Source organism: Molossus molossus, unplaced genomic scaffold (assembly GCF_014108415.1).
Source record: "Molossus molossus isolate mMolMol1 unplaced genomic scaffold, mMolMol1.p scaffold_m16_p_2, whole genome shotgun sequence".
NCBI lineage: Eukaryota > Metazoa > Chordata > Mammalia > Chiroptera > Molossidae > Molossus > Molossus molossus.
The window spans coordinates 106,212,870-106,230,285 of NW_023425355.1; the positions used below are offsets into that span (position 1 = coordinate 106,212,870).

General features: G+C 41.1%; 1 protein-coding gene across 2 annotated transcripts in view; it reads right to left on the bottom strand.

Moving 5' to 3' along the window:
* Positions 1-208: 208 nt before the first annotated feature.
* JADE3 (jade family PHD finger 3) overlaps positions 209-17,416 on the bottom strand; it is a 153,473-nt gene continuing 136,265 nt past the window's right edge. For both annotated transcript variants that reach the window (XM_036270613.1, XM_036270612.1), the window contains 3 exons: positions 7,250-7,720; positions 5,586-5,703; positions 209-3,243 (listed from right to left, as the gene is read on the bottom strand). In XM_036270613.1, the coding sequence (XP_036126506.1) occupies positions 2,339-3,243; positions 5,586-5,703; positions 7,250-7,720 (1,494 nt within the window). In that variant the 3' untranslated portion in view covers positions 209-2,338. The remainder of the gene's footprint in view (positions 3,244-5,585; positions 5,704-7,249; positions 7,721-17,416) is intronic.

Consider the following 17,416-nt stretch of genomic DNA (forward strand, 5'->3'; position numbering starts at 1 on the left):
TTTCTGGTAGAGTCCAAGTTCCCAGAATTCTCTTTGGTCCCTGGTATGGACATATATCATGAATTTGTGCTTCTAAATATTCAATGCTCCTCCTCCCTTCACCATCTGTTTTGTTTAATGAATAAAAAAATTTTAATATAAAAAATACACATGTAAGATTTTCTAAAACCCATACGCCAAAATAAAAAATTACCACACTGACAGTAGTTAGCAATTTTCATAATTTAATGAAAAAGTATTGGTAAAAAGGTGACATTTGAAAAAAGACTGAGTTTATCTTGGAAAACTGTACTATATAAGACAAAACAAAAAAAATAACAAAGAAGGTTAAGAGGTAATACTTTAAACAACAGCAAAATGTAGCAAATACATTTTGGGGCAACTGAAATTTACACAGCTGAAGGCTCCTTCATTTGCCTAGGAAAATCCTGTAAAAATATTACAACTATATTTCCCTGACTGGAATTACTTTAGTCAATACTCTCCCAATGGCAGTATATATGGAATTTTGGCTGAAGCACTTTTTCAATGTTTGCTTTTCCTCCCACTTACTCATAATTAAAAGGCATGATGGGATATAGGCTGCTGTACTGGCTTCTAACAGAAGGAGTTTATAATACAGCTCCATTATCATTTCATTGCCCTGAAAGTGTCAAGTTAGTATCTACCCCAGGAAAAAAAAAAAAAGAGAAAAAAAGCAAGCACAGAAACCTAGTGCATAAATAGGAGAAATTCTATTCCTCCTTTCAAACAAAATACAGGACACCTCCCATACATGCTAGGGCATGTTCACACATGTACATAGGCATGAAAGAAACATGTTGAAGGTGTGGCCAAAGGATAAGCAAAATACAGAAGTTTTCAGAAAAGGAGGCAAAAACAGAAGCAAAGAAATCCATTAACAAGGCTATAAGAACAAAAGTGGGGAAAAGAAACTGCTGAGTTACCCACATTGAGGGGCCCTTGCCTTTACTGACTAGCACCTACTGCAGCTGGACTGTTTTACCAGAAAGCAACTTTAAACCTCTAAAATGGCCTCTGTTGTCTGAAAATCCCCGTTATACTTTCCCAAACTAGAAGAAAGAGAATATTAACTTAAGGCTAAGAAGAAAAGAGAGCAGAGAATTATAGTTGGCTTCACATTTTAAAAACTTTAATGTTTTCCCTTTCTTTAAATGGGAAGCAGACATGTTTATCCCACCCCCAAATGTAATCATTCTCTTCCTCCCAGGAATTAATCAAAGCTGATAGTTTGGGAACAGGGTTATATAAGCAACTTCTGAAAAATGGCTCCAGCCTTTTTGTTTAGAAAATTGCTTCGGATTCAAAGTTGGTACAAAGCTAAATTATATCCATGTGTTGAACACATGCTTTCAAATTCTGTTTGACAATAAAAATCTGTTTCAAAATTAAAGGAGGTAAGAATACTTAACCTCTGTGCATTTTATATTTTAATTATACCTCAATAAAAATTTTATAAACATTAAAGCAGGTATACAAAAACTGTTAGCCAAACTTAAGTCAAACTTATTTGAAAACAATAACACAAAAACCCTGACCTGGTACAAATCCCCCAGAAATGGTCTCACTTTGGGAAAGGCTCTGGGATCCTTCACAAATGCCTACACTGAGAGAATCAGAGCATTTTCCTTGGAAGTAGTACTTTTGTAAACACTATCCACAAGTTAGCCTTTTATGCTTGTTAGCTGGGTGAAACAGTTACAAGTGCGTCCCCAACAAGCAAGTCTAGGAACAGGCACTGGACACTTAGAAGCATTAGTAGTATTGAACTGGTAAATTAAGATCCTCTGAAAGGAACTCAACCTTGTACAGAGGATGGAAAAGGGTAGTAAGTTTGTCAGTATCTGAGATGTTGGTCCCTGGTCTTTCCCTGAGGAGGGTTTCCAGATACCAGTGGAGTTAGAAACTTCCTACAGACAGGAGCTCTAGGAGTCACATGCTGTAGCTTCAAAAGATAAGTAGTTTTAGTGTCTGATAATTATGATCTCTTGCAAGCTTATTAACAGTGCAAGGATTCTTAATACATACACACATCAATGTGTTAATATAACTGGAAAGCTTCCCTAAAGTATTTACTGAACAAATATTCTGGGTCCAGCTGTTCTCAATAGTCTCTGGCAAAAAAAACCTTTTGGACAATTTGCAATTCTTATAATGTGCTTATGAAAACTAGACTTGAAACCGGTTCAGAAATTGCAAGCCAATTTACTGTGGAAACATTTTATTCTTTTCACCGAAATTCCTCCCCAACATATGCCAGAACCCTTTTGGTGTAGGGTTTTCCACAACATATGAGGCAAAGGCAAAAATTTGTTAATCACCTTTGCATTGAACTGTGGGAGAAGGGATATGTCTTGCTTTTACCATGGCAATCCCGTCTAGAGTCATGGGGAGGATTCTCCCTGTCTGAGCTCTCTCTCCTTACCCTGACTTTCTCTTTATTACCATCACTTTCTGCTTCTGAATCACTTAGCTCCAGATCTGGGCAATACCCATCATTTTCCTGATATGGAGCTTTCCCTGCAGAACGCCTAACAAGCTGCTTGCCCCAGAGCTGCTCCTTGGGGTTAACATTCTTGGTTGGCCTCCCAGAGCACTGGAGGCCCTCTGTGGTCCTCATCCACCTGTTGGTGGACTCCTTAAAGGACCTGCTGAAGTGTTCCACGGTAGGTTTTCTAAAGCTGCCCTGACTGGCCAAGTGGGAGCTAAGCATGGAATCCTGGTCACATAACATCTCACTCGAGCTCTCTTTTGGGGTGATATCCCCAGACCAGCTGCCCTCCAGGCCATTGGATTTGGCAAACTTGGAGTTAGGCTTATTTTTCCCATTCCCAATTAAGGACTGTCCATGCAGGGCAGCCTGAAGACCTAGGGGTTTACCCAGTGACTGCCCATGATAGAACTCCGAAGATGGAGTTGTCCAAGCAGGACTGGGATCCTTTGATTCGCTCCTAGAAAGGCCCAGATTGGTCAGCAAACAGTTATTCTTGCTCTCTAATGGATGCCTCGGGTACGATTTCATTCTCATGTCTAATAATTCCTGAGGCACTTGTGTGTTCCCCATATTGTGAACGGGGGAGTTGCTGTCATGAGAGAGGGGTCCATGATCAAGCTCTGTGGAGCTGTTTCGGCGGTCTTCCACAGCTGATCTAGGCATTTTTAACTTTAAGGTAATTCTTGGTGGTGGGTAAGAGTTTTCTGGCGCACTTGTCAAAGGAAGTCCTGAGATCAAAAAGAAAGATTCATTTTAACAACTGATTTAAGTAATGGCGTACATGCTTATGGCAGAGTGAGTTCACATACCCAGCTCTTCTAAATGTCTAACAAGCACCTGTCTTTGATATGCATGTACATCATAGTATAGCAGCTGGAGTGAGCTGAACTAGAGGTTGGGGCAGGGGAAAACTCAGCAGTCACTGTTTGCTGTGTGACTCCAAACCTTTTCATCTCTGATCTCCCAGTCTGTGAAATGATTATAAACACTAGTGTGCTGCCTCCTACATCCCATCTCCGCCCCTTCCATTTCTGAAAAGAATGTTACTAGCAATGACACACAAACAGGGTCTCCCTATTTGTGTGTCTATATGTGTGTGCATGTGTGCAGGTACTTGCACAGAACTCAGGATGTGCCTTAAATATAGACATTTCAGACCCCATCCTCCAATTTCTCCTGGCCATCCTGAAGAAAGTCAAATACAAACGCTCAGGAACACTGCATGGGCTTTGGTGGGTGAAGAGTCTGTGAGTATATGTTTTAACTTAGCATTAATAGAGGTGGTGGTGGGTGGTTCCTATGTATTTTATGTCCTTAACCTAAAAAGATTTCCTCACTATGAATTACCATCATGGAGGTGTGGGTCAGGTTTTGTAGTGACAAGGCTGGCAGAAAAGAAGTATAATATTCTTGCCAATTGCCTACATTAGCCTGGGGAGCACTGGCAATCAGTTACCTGGTTATGTCAATCTACAGTCATATTTAGAACAGGTATTCCTCTATAATTTTTAGTACTCTGAAATTAGAAGAGCACTACCAAACAATTCCTCCTTGCATGTGGACTTGACCTTTGCCTATTACCATCTTTATAGCCTCACAAAAATGACATAGAGAGGACAGCTATTAGGTGCCTCAATAGGCAGAATTTGTCCCCTAAGGGTCCATGTTGAACACTCACAGCCCCCTTCTCTATCGGGCGCTGCCACCTGCTAATACCATAAGCAGTTACGGGGCTGGCTCCCATCTATCAGAAGCCACATGGTCTAGGGGCCAATAGCATGCAGGGGCTCCTCCCTGGTGTCTTTTGGTTCTTGTCTGTCATGGTGCCCTTGTGGCTAAGCAGCCCTGCTGCCTCCTGCTACACCATTCTATTGTGACCCAAGATACTAAAAAATACCCCAGAGCCTTTGATGCCTACCTGATACCTCATTTCTGGGTATCTCTCTTGCTCTATGGCTGGCCCTTGGCAGGAGCTGGATTCTGCATACCTGCTCAGTGACCCCTGACTGCCCAAGCTGTGCCATCAACTTCTGTGTTAAATGAGGCACAGAGAGGTTACAAATGTCACTAAACATGACTCATCATTCCAGCCAAGCTCCGAATTTAGAGCACTGTAATTATGCTCACCTGTCTTTCTCACTAATGGGCAGCGTACCCTGCAGGCAGGGATTCTGTCTCTGTCTCGCTGATTACTCTATCTTCTACCTCAGTTCTTAGTCCACAGTAGGTGCTCAACAAATATAGGGTTTAGCAAAAGTAGGTTTATAGTTGTCAGTACACAAAACAGAGTTTATTCTTGTATTATTATTTATTAATTAATTATTGTATTATTTATTATTATTAACCTACTTTTGCCTAACCCTGTATTAGTGAATAATACACTGGCTGGTTTGCTCAGTGGTTACAGCATTGGCCTGCGGACCCAGTAGTCGCGGGTTCAATTCTGGTCAAGGGCACGTACCTCGGTTGTGGTTCGTCCCCGGCCCTGGTCAGGGTCACGCTGGAGGGAACCAGATGTGTCCCTCTCACATCAATGTGTGTCTCTCACATCAGTGTTTCTCTATCTCCCTCCCAACTCTATCTGAACAAAAATGGAAAAATATCCTCGGGTGAGGATAAATAAATAAATAGATAGATAAAGAGATAAGAACCAAGATCTCCTAACTTCTGGCTAAGGATTTGTTTTAACAGATCATTGTTATGATGACTAACCCTGAAATAAAATGCTTTCTGGAACTAGGATTTGATACTGTCCTTTTGATTTCTAAATAAATCTGATGATTACAAAATAATTTCATGGCTCCAACTAATGGCCCCTAATAGTTGCCTGGAACCTAGATTACCTGCCCTAGACCTGCGACTCCCCCAACCTTGCCCTGGGATTTCTTGTCTAGTGAGTCGACAATTAAATGTGCCATGTTATATAAGACTGGACTAGAACAAATGAGATACTGAACAATAATTTAAAAATATTTTTAAGTGAAACAATTGACATAAAATTTAAATTGTTAAAATAGGACGTAACCAGAATCTATATATTTTTCTGGAATATTTTTGATTTACAGGTTACCTTCAGCCATTTCCTGGTTAAGAAGCTGGACTTGCAAACCGAAGATCTGTTCCTGCACTTTGTTGTATGACAGCTTCAGCTTCTCTCGCCTGCTTATCATGTAGCACAGATTTCGGACCTAAAGCCCAACCCCCAGCAAATAGAGATTTTTGTCATGTTATGCAAATCTGATAATCAAAACTGTTTAGCTAAACTTTAGCCAACTAAAGCCAGGTGGGCCAGAAGTGGGGTGTGAGGGGGATGAGGAGAGAAGACGGAACCCAAAAGCTGCCATGAGAGCCACTTCACAGCAATTCACACAGCATGGTTGGTCATGGGATCATGGTTCCCATGCCAATCAGCAGCATAAGCAAAATGTTACAAAGCCACCTCCTGAAACCTACTTTCCCTGTGGTGTCCTGGGCTCGATATTTATCTGAACAACCAGGCTGGGAAGACCAAATGATGATTTAACATTTCAGCCTTCCTTTTAGATCCCTGAGTAAATGATGGAAATGCTGGATTCAGTACAATGTTCTAATGAGTGCTGGATCAGCAGGATAAAGGTCTGCTGGGATACTGGAAGTGACTTTGCTCACTCTTTCAGCTCAGCCAAGTCTCCACAGCTACAAGGGTGAAATCCTCATTCTCTCATACTCCCACCTGGACAAATTACTCAACTTTTCTGCACCCTAATTTATTTATCTGTAAGTAGGGATAATAGTAACACTTTCTTCATAGGCATGTTAGGATTAAGTGAGTTAATATTTATAAAGTACTTAGAACAGTGCTGCTGCAAAATAAGTTCTATGTATGTGAGTTAAAATTTAAAAGTGAGCCAATTATTAGCTTCTTTCCAAATTCTGGTAGCAGAGAAAAAAACCAAGCCATCTCTATAATTATTGATTACAAAATTCTCTAGGATAAACACAGAGCCTAACTTATGTTTGAACTCCTTTGGTACCAATGTAGTAGATACCTGATACCCGATATCTATCTATCTATCTATCTATCTATCTATCTATCTATCTATCTATCTTTCAATCAATCAATCAATCAATCAATCATGAGTTAAATGGAATTATGTGGTGCAGAGGCTCTCAACCAAGGGCAATTTTGACCTCTGGGGAGCATTTGGTAATCTGGAAACATCTTTGGTTGTCACAACTGCATATGTGGTAGGGGGTGGTGGGGTTTGTGACTAGCATCTATTGGGTAGAGAGCAGGGATGCTGCTAAACATCTTACAGTGTCTCCTATAACAAAGGACAGTCCCCTGCAACAAAGAATAATCCAGCACAAATGTCAATAGTACTGAGTTTGAGAAACTCTGATCTAGTGCTTTCCTGAACAAAATCCATTCTCTCTTCAGCCTGCAGTCTTCTTCAGTGTGTCAGTAAAATATAACTAAGCCAATTTAGGCTCAACAGTGAATAAAAGTAAGCCAAATGAGAATTTATTTCAGAGTTAAGTTCATAGAGAATAAAAGTAAGGGCTCTCCAATTCCCTGAATGTGCCTGCCAAAATTTAAACAAAGCCCAATATCTGGGGCCACAATGAAATCAGAATATAAGGACACAGAAGCTCGCACTATAAATGAGCTAAACTTAAAAAACAACAACTGGAAATGGGGCCTCCATTTCTAGGCAGAGAGACCTACACACTAGTCACAGCTCGTCACCTTACCCGTTCTAGGTCTTGCCGTAGATGCATAAACATTCTCATGCGAGTGTGAATACTTTCCACTTTTGGCTGCACTAAGCCTTTCTCTTCATCCTCCTTCGGAGGAAGTAATGGCTTATTGAAGTTACTTTTCCGCTTCAGTTTCCAGTAGTTATAGATAAAGTCCACAGTTAGTTTGGGAAGCCCCAGCTCTGTGGCCACATCTTCCACACTGACCAGGGTATAGAACTCCTCTTCCAGCTCCCGAAGCTTCTGTGCTCGCAGGCTGGTCTTCTCGCTTTTGGCCTGGCTCTGCTCTGCAGCTCTGTGTAGGGGATACTCGGCCTCCCCGAGCTTCTGCCTGTTTTGGCTGTGTTTGAGGCAGAAAGACTTAAACTTTACTTCATCCCCCTCATCTAGGATGGTTTTCATCTCTAAGCTGTGCTCAAAGGCACAGGTGACATGGAAGGCAGTAATGCAGCTTTTCACCGAGCACTGTAGGAAGAAAAGATGTGTTAAGGCACCAGGGCTTGGGGGAAAGGGAAAGCCCTATATCCCTGGGCCTAAATTGAGAGCTCATAGGAAGCAAAAGAAAGAGGGAGAAAGGGTCCTAAAACAATCATAACAGAGGCTTTATAAGTAACATAGAAAATCTGCTATTATAGAAAACAGCAAAAATAGAGGCAAAAACAAAACAAAAAACCAACCCAAAACCCCAAAATTTCAAACTCCTCTTTAAGGTTTAGCTCAAGCATTAAGTTCGTCTGAGAAGTCTTCCTTGGCCCCTGTAAAAAATCATGCTGTACCTATTCTGTGTCTCCTACATTACCATATTATATGCTTCTCTAATGCTACTTCTCATACTATACCTACAGTATAATAAATGTAAAATCTCTGACCATAACTGTCATTCATTATGCATTGCCATCAACTACTGAACAAGCAGGTGCTCAAAAAATGCTTCTGAACAAGTGAAAAAAACAAAAACAAAAACAAAACCCAAAAGTCAATATTATTGCCAGAGCACCTGCTAGTTCTAAAAAGGTCACAGGAACTCCAATATATAAGCAACCTAACTTCCTGAAATTGTTCTTATAGAGCTGTGCTGTCCAACATGGTAGCCAACTAGCCAAAAGTAGCTATTTAAATTAATTAAAATTACACACAATTAAAAATTCAATTCCTTAGTCATGCTAGCCACATTGCAATCAAATTGGACAGCACAGATTTCCACCATTGCAGAAAGTTCTATTGGACAGTATGGTTACAGACAATCTGAAATTAAGTTTATAATATCTTGCCATTCACAGATGCAATACATTTGTTAAGTGTCATTGTGCAGCACACACTGAAGATTCATAGGGAGAATCTGGCCCATGACTGCTGCACTCCTCTGCTTCAGTACATTGAGAAATTCAACACCTAAGAGTATCCTGGCAACCATCAAAGCTTTAACAGGGTAGATTCCATTTAAACTAATTTCATAGGATAAAAAATCCCAGGGATGGAATATAATTTTAAGATCATCTCATCCAGCCTCACATTTATTATTACTTGTAGTTTCTCTAGAGTACCTGCTTTTCTACCTCTACTGTCCCCCTTCCAAACTCCTTCCACTTTTCAATCAAGTATTAATGTAGCCACTTACCTAAGACAACTTACCCAGTGTTGAATAGCTCTGGTAGAAAAGTCTGTTACATTACATTAAAATCTGTATCCTTAAACCTTCCATGTATTTGAAAAACCTCATGAAAATGAGGATAATGAAAGCCCAAAATGTACTTTTTTTCTGAGTGCCTTTTGTTATCACTTGGCTAAGAAACTAGCTAGTCATTTAAAACACAAGGAGCAAAAGGCATTCTTTGCAAATGAAAAGTGTTGGGCATAATGCTCTTTTTGCTGTATAATAACCAATACAATATGGGGCCCTGGCCTATTTGGCTGAGCAATAGAATGCTGGCCTGTGAACCAATGAGTCGTGAGTTCGATTCTGGCCAAGGGCACATACCTCGGTTGCGGTTCGTCCCTGGCCCTGGTTGGGGTTGTGTGGGAGGCAACCAGTTGATGTGTCCCTCTCACATAGATGTTTCTATCTCCCTCCCTTTCTCCCCCTCCCCCTCTATCTGAAGATAAATAGAAAAATATCCTAAGGTGAGGATTTAAAAAAAAGGAAAACAAAATATGGGACGAGAAAGCAAAAAGATTTAAAAAAAATTTTTTTCTTCATTGAGTTTTAGAGAAAGAGTAAGGTAGAGGGAGAGAGAGATAGAAACATCAATGAGAGAGAACACTGATACATCGATTGGCCGCCTCCCCCATGCCCCTAACTAGGAATTGGGCCCACAACGTGGGCATGTGCCCTGACCAAGAATTGAACCGGTGACCTCTTGGTGCATGGGCCGATGCTCAACCACTGAGCCACATTGGCTGGGCAAAAGGATTGTTTTTTATTCAAGGGGATAAATGTTTGAAATAAAACTACTATTGCTCTGGCTGGTTTGGATCAGCGGTTGGAGCGTTCAGCTCGTGAACTGAAGGGCTGTGGGTTTGATTCCTGGTTAAGGGCATGTACCTTGGTTGCAGGTTCAATCCCCGGCCCTGGTTGGGGTTGTGTGGGAGACAGCCAATCAATGTGTCTCTCTCACATCAATGTTTCTTTTTCTTTCTCTTTCTCTCTCTCCCTCCCTTCCTCCTTCTTCTCTCCCTTCCACTCTATATAAAAATCAATGAAAAAAATATCCTTGGGTGAGGATTAAAAACTTACTATTAAACAGCAGCTGAAAACAGATCATCTCTTTCAGGTCAATTTTTTTTTTTTTAATTTTCACCCAAGGATATTTTTCCATTTTTTCTTCATATTGAGTGGGAGGGAGAGCGAAGAAGAGAAAGAGAGAGAGAAACATCAACGTGAAAGGGACACATCGAGTGGCTGTCTCCCACATGACCCAACCAGGGCCGAGGACAAACTGCAACCGACATACGTGCCCTTAGCGGGAACCGAACCCGGGCCTGTCTGGACTGCAGGCTGATGCTCTACTGCTGAGCCAAACCGGCCAGGGCTCAGGTCAAATGTATAGAGTGTAGAGACATAAACATAAATTACTCAAAATAAAAGATAACACAGCCCTGGCCAGTTTGGCTCAGCGGTTAGAGCATCGGCCTGCGGTCTGGAGAGACCTGGGTTCAGTTCCCACTAAGGGCATGTACCTCGGTTGCATTTTTTCCCAGGCCCTGGTTGGTTGTGCAGGTGGCAGCCACTCGATGCGTCTCTTTCACGTCGATGTTTCTCTCTCTCTCTCCCTCCCACTCTATCTGTACAAAAAAATGGAAAAATGTCCTTGGGTGAGGATAAAAAAAAAAAAAAAGATAACACAAAAATAAGAATTGGGTACTTAGATTAAAAATGAAATGCTTTGCTCCGGCCAGGTGGCTCAGTTGGCTAGAGTGTTGTCCCCCACATCAAAAAGGTTGCAGGTTTGATTCCCAGTCAGGGCACATACCTAGGTTGCAGGTTCAATCCCCGGTTGGGGCACGTGTTGGAGGCAACCTATTGATGTTTCTTTCTTTCTCTCTCTCTCTCCCCCTAAAGAAAAAAAAAAAAATCAAACATATCCTTGGGTGAGAATTTAAAAAAAAAAAAAAGGAACATCTTTAAGAAACTGCCATAAAATTCATCTAGTTTCAAAATAAGGTCATTCTATGATATTTATAGCTAGAGGTCTATATATTCTGGTGGTAAATGAGAAATGACAATCAAGTTTTGGTACCAATCAAAAACCGATTTAACTTTTTCCCAAAAACATGTATTTGACACATTCTATTAAACAAAATGCCTCTGCATACATCTCATTTATTTTTACTGTAACCACTTATAGTGACAGGGAAAATATTGTGTCTATTAAAAAAACGGCTTTATTGAGATAAAACTCACCACTTTTAAGTATACATTTCTTTTTTTATCCTCATACAAAGACATTTTTCCATTTTTTGTTCAGGTAGAGTGGGAGGGAGAGAGGAAGAGAGAGAGAGAGAGAGAGAGAGAGAGAGAGAGAGAGAGAGAGAAAGAGAGACAGAGAGAGAGAAACATCGACGTGAAAGGGACACATTGAGTGGCTGCCACCTGCACGACCCAACCAGGGTGGGGGATAAACTGCAACAGAGGTACGTGCCCCTAGCAGGAACCAAACCCGGGTCTCTCTGGACCGCAGGCCGATGCTCTAACCACTGAGCAAAACTGGCCAGGGCTTAAGTACACATTTCAATGGCTTGTTGTATAGAGTTGTGCAACCATCACCACTATGTAATTCCAGTACATTTCAACACCCCCAAAATAAATCTTGTGCCTATATGCAGTCACTCCCTGCCCCCAACCCCAGCCCTGTACAACCACTAATCTAACTTTGAGTCTTTATAGATAAGCTTATTCTGTGAATTTCTTTTTTTTATCCTCACCCGAGAACATTTTTCCATTTTTTGTTCAGATAGAGTGGGAGGGAGAAAGAAGGAGAGAGAGAGAGAGAAACATTGACGTGAAAGGGACACATCGAGTGGCCGCCACCCACACGACCAACCAGGGCCAGGGATAAACTGTAACTGAGGTACGCACCCTTAGCGGGAACCGAACCCAGGTCTCTCTGGACCGCAGGCCAACACTCTAACCACTGAGCCAAATCGTCCAGGGCTGGGAATTTCTTATAAGTAGCATTGTACACTGTGGCCATTTGTGTCTGGCTTCTTCGCTTAGCATGTTTTTAAGGTTCATCCAAATAGTAGCATGTATCAGAATTTCATTTTTTAAAAACTATGACCAAATAATATTCTATGGTAGGGATATTGGTATATGCATTCATCAGTTGATAGTCATTTGGGTTGTTTGTACTTATTGGCTATCTTGAAATAATGCTGCTATGAACAATTGTGTACAAGTTTTTGTGTGAACATACTTTTTCATTTCTCTTTGGTAATGTGCAGTAAAGAATTAACCTTGCCCAAACAAAGATTTGATCCTTTGCCCCCAGCTCCTGATAGTAATGTCTACCTAGGGGCTTTGAGCAATGCCAGATAGTTTAAGTTAACATGATTTGTGATGGAGTCGTTGGGCCACATGGTATCAGCCATGTCTACTTGGCCAACTGCTAATCTCTGAACACCAAGGCTTGAGTGAGCTTCCCTGGCTGGCAACACTCTGTGTGTATTATCACACATAATTGCTAGGAGAGATAAGCACTGTCCACAAGATTCCACTTGGAGAGGACAACCAGAAGGTCCCTGCCTGGTCTCTCCTGGACCCTGCCCTATGAGCCTCTTCCCTTTGATTTTAATTTGTATCCTTTCACTCTAATAGACTGTAACCATGAATATATGGCTTTTCTGAGTTCTAGTGAATTACTGAACCTGAGGGTAGTCTTGGGACCTCTGGGACTATAGGTATACACTTATAAGTAGAACTTCTGGGCCATAGGGTAACTCTAGGTCTAATCTTGTAAGGAACATCCAGACTCTTTTCCACAGTGGCTGCACATTTTATAGTCTTATCAGCAATGCACAAGGGTTCCAATTCTCCACATTCTTGCCAATAATTGTTATTGTCTGACTTTGTGAGTATCACCACCTAGTGAGTATGAAGTGGTATTTCATTGTGGTTTATTTACTTTTAAAGGGGAGAAAGAAAAATTTTGTACACAGTCTTTAGAAATTGTAGAAGCATCAAAACGGAAAGGCTACCCACTGTATGGGAGAGCATAATTGCCAATGATATATCATATAAGGGGTTAATTTCCAATACATATAGAGTGCTCATACAACTCCACAAAAGGAAGACAAAGAATCCAATTAAAAAATGGGCAGAGGAACTAAATAGACACCTCTCCAAACAGGACATACAAATGGCTAAGAAACATATGAAGAAATGCTCATCATCACTAATCATCAGAGAGATGCAAATCAAAACAACAATGAGGTATCACCTCACACCTGTCAGAATGGCCGCCATCAACAAATCATCAAACAACAAGTGTTGGCGAGGGTGTGGAGAAAAGGGGACTCTAGTGCACTGCTGGTGGGAATGCAGACTGGTGCAGCCACTATGGAAAACAATATGGTGTCACCTCAAAAAATTAAAAATTGATCTTCCATTTGACCCAGCGATCCCACTTCTAGGAATATACCCTAAGAAGCCTGAAACACCAATCAGAAAGAATATATGTACCCCCATCTTTGTAGCAGCACTATTTACAATCGCTAAGATCTGGAAACAGCCCAAGTGTCCATCAGTAGACGAATGGATCAAAAAGCTGTGGTACATATACACAATGGAGTACTATGCAGCGGTAAGAAAGAAAGATCTCTTATCCTTTGAGACTACATGGAGGGACCTGGAAAGTATCATCCTAAGTGAAACAAGCCAAACAGAGAAAGACAAGTTTCATATGATCTCACTTATTTGTGGAATATAATGAACATAACAGTTTGAGGAATGGGGTAGTCCCAGAGACGCGGAAGCGGGGTACAGACTGACAATCCCCTAAGGAGTGGGGAGGTGGGGGAGGGATGAACCACAGAACTTATACGCATGTATGCATGAACAGTGGACATGGACAACAATCTGGGGAAGGGGCAGGGAGGGAGGGGGAGGGGGGATCAGTGGGGTAAAAAGGAGAAACATCTGTAACAAAAATTAATCAATAAAAAATAAATAAACAAACAAACAAACAAAAGAAATGCAATTTGAAAAAAAAGAAATTGTAGAAGAAAACAAGTTTTTACAATACTTTCATTAGAGGGAAACATGTAAGGGGAATTTTTGTGAAATGAGACTGGATCAGATAGGTTGGGCTGGTGGAATAAAAATCTTCAAAACAGAATACCAAAGACTGATTTAGGAATTAAATAAAAACCAGATGATACCTGCCTGGAACACCAAAGGCCTGGTGCATATGTCCTCAGAAATTCTTGTTCTTAATCCCCAATAATCCATGAATGGACACATGGGTGGTATCAGAACAATTTTCTCAAAACCTGGCCACTGAAACAATGTCATAAATGGCTCAAGCCAGCCTATAAAACCCACTTCAGCCATTGTGTACTTAAACTCTAGCACCAACAGCAGCCACCAGCTCTTCTGATCTCTCATCCCTAAGGGTCTCAGAGGTCTAAGGAGAGATGTAACTTCACTATTATGTAACTTTTCCCATGTTTACATTTGGCCTCCCTTAATAGACCATAAACTTCTGAGGGCAGGGACTAGAAATGTAGAACAAGAACAATTTACACTGACAAATAAAATTTGGAATATATAAAAAAAATTAAAGTGCTTTTCCTTGGTTCTTTTTTTTTTTTTTTTTTTTGGTGCCTTTTAATCTCAACATTTAATTTCCTTCTCTACTAGTACCACCTTTAAGAGTCATTGAGTAGATACACTTGTATTTCCTCACTTGTTGAAGATTTTCATTTGTTTTTTTAAAAGAAGATTACTTCTCTCATAGTCAAACTCATATTAGCCTAATGGTAAACTCATGGTGGCTCACTGATTTATCCTGACTTCAATATACTTGCATATGATTTCACACCTGCCCATATCCCTCTACTGTCAAAAGGGCCACCTATGCCAATACCAAATGTCTGATGATTCTATTCAGTTTGGCTGGATGAATGCTAGGGCTTTCCATCAGCAAAGTCAGATAGACTCCATAGAATAATAATATAAATAATAATAAGTACAATTACTAGTACCACTAACATTTACTGAGTATTTACTACCTGTTAAGCACTGTGCTAAGCTCTTTACCACCTTAATAAGTAGGTACAATTATCTCCACTTACAGATGTGGAAAGTGAGGCACAGATATGGCAGATTAACTTCCTTAAGATTACATAACAAGCAAGAGTTTGCAGAACCAGGATTTGAATTCCAGGAGTCTGGACCCAAAAGCCATATTCTTTTGTTTTTTTTATCCTCACCTGAGGACATTTTTTTTTCCATTTTTTGTTCAGATAGAGTGGGAGGGAGAGAGAGAGAGAGAGAGAGAGAGAGAGAGAGAGAGAGAGAGAAACATCGACGTGAAAGGGACACATTGAGTGGCTGCCACCCGCACGACCCAACCAGGGCCACGGACAAACTGCAACCGAGGTACGTGCCCTTAGCGGGAACTCAACCAGGGTCTCTCTGGACCGCAGGCCGATGCTCTAACTGCTGAGCCAAACCGGCCAGGGCCAAAAGCCATATTCTTGACCAGTGTTTTCTTTCTTTTTTTCTCAGGGAATGCCTAAAGCACCTGGATCTAGGTTGAATGGGGCTTACACATAAGATATATAAGGACCCTATAGGAGTTCTGGAAAGCTGACAGAGAGACTGTGTCCAAGGTTTAGGCAAAATCCAGAGATGTCTGGGCATCTGATTTGAACCCAGTCTTTAGTATCTATTCGAGGATCATCAGAAGCCTTCATGCTCACGAGAAAGGTTCTAGCTCCAAGTTATGGAAGCTGTAGGTAACTGGCTAGTCTAGACCCCAAACCCAGTAGTGTTGGATTTTTATCCTTGCCCAGTGAATGTTCTGAAATCAAAAGAAGGGGAGAGATGCAGGTATTCCTACTTTTGGGAGATAGGAGGAATAAACACAATTCACAGATAGTTAAGAAATTTCCATAAAGAGTTTATAAAGCAAAATATACCAAATATGTTAATAATCACAAAGACTATTAAATAACCTCTGAAGAACAATGATGCTAATAAAATTCAACCCTTACTGAATTACTGTACAGCTGACCCTTGAACAACAATAGGTCTGAACTGTACAGGTCCAACTTATATTAGGATTTTCCAATTGACACACGCAGTTCAAACCTGTGTTGTTTAAAGGTCAACTCTGAGGTTGGGAATCCATATATGTGGACTGCTGACTGTAGTTTTATGTGTATTTTTGACTGTGGAGGAGGTTGACACTCCTAACCCCTGCATGGTTCAAGAGTCACCTGTATTTGTTTACTATATTTTTCATTCCCATATAGGGAGGAAAATGCTAAATTACTAATGAGGTTGGAATTATATTTACTTAGTGGTGGTTTAAAAGGAAAAAAAGGTTTTGGTCTGTTTTCCCATAGGAAAACTAGGTGTGAACCATGTAAAACAAAGAACACACCATTAGTATAAGTAGCATGTGGGTGGAGAAAAATACAAGCACACTTAAGGTTACCTGAAGGTCATGCCCCCTTAACCTGGGGGAGGAGGGTCTTTATTTCAATCTGACACTGACAATGCATTTCTCCAAACCATAAAACTACTTCACACTTTTTTTCTTCTCACACCTCTAGGCCCATCCACATCCTCACTCTCACCTGATGAACCTGCTTCCTGCCTCAATGAGGAAATTAGAACAATCAAGAGCACGTATGCAGACTCCCACAAGCACATACCTAATATTGCACCTACACACTCTGACTGTCCCCTGGGAAGAACTATTTGCTCTTGCCGAAAATCACCCCTATATTGCATGCTTCACCACATCTCTCACTGAAAAACCTCACTCCAGTAGTTTTTCCTCTCCACTAGATAACTTCCTTTGCATTATATTGTTATGTTCTAGTTAACAAGCATGCACACATATTTGTTATTTCTTCCATCTAAAGAAAACACCTCTTTCCCCCAATTTTTTGGACTGTTCCTACTCCATTTCTTTCTTTCTTTTAAATCCTCACTCAAGGGAGGGGGAAAGAGAACAGGAAGGGGAGAGAGAGAGAGAGAGAGAGAGAGAGGGAGAGAGAGAAAACATTGATGTGAGAGAGACACAGTGACTGGTTGCCTCCTGCACGACCCCAATGAGGGCTGGGACTGAACCACAACTGAGGTATATGCCCTTGACCAGAATCAAACCCACAACTCTTTGGCCTATGGGCTGATGCTCTAACCGCTGAGCAAAACCAGCCAGGGAGAGACTATTTTGAAGCAAATCTTAGAGGTCAAATCATTCCACATAGTGATCCTTTAAAAACATAAATCAGTCCTGGCCGGTGTGCTAAGTGGTTAGAGCATCAGCCCAGGCACTGAAGGGTTGCAGGTATGATTCCTGGGTCAAGGGCAGGTACCTGGATTGCAAGTTTGATCCCCACCTCTGTGTCTCTGTATCTGTATCTCTCTCACCTCTCCCTCCCCTCTCTTTCTCTCTTTCCCCTCCCTCCCTCCCACCTTTCCACTCT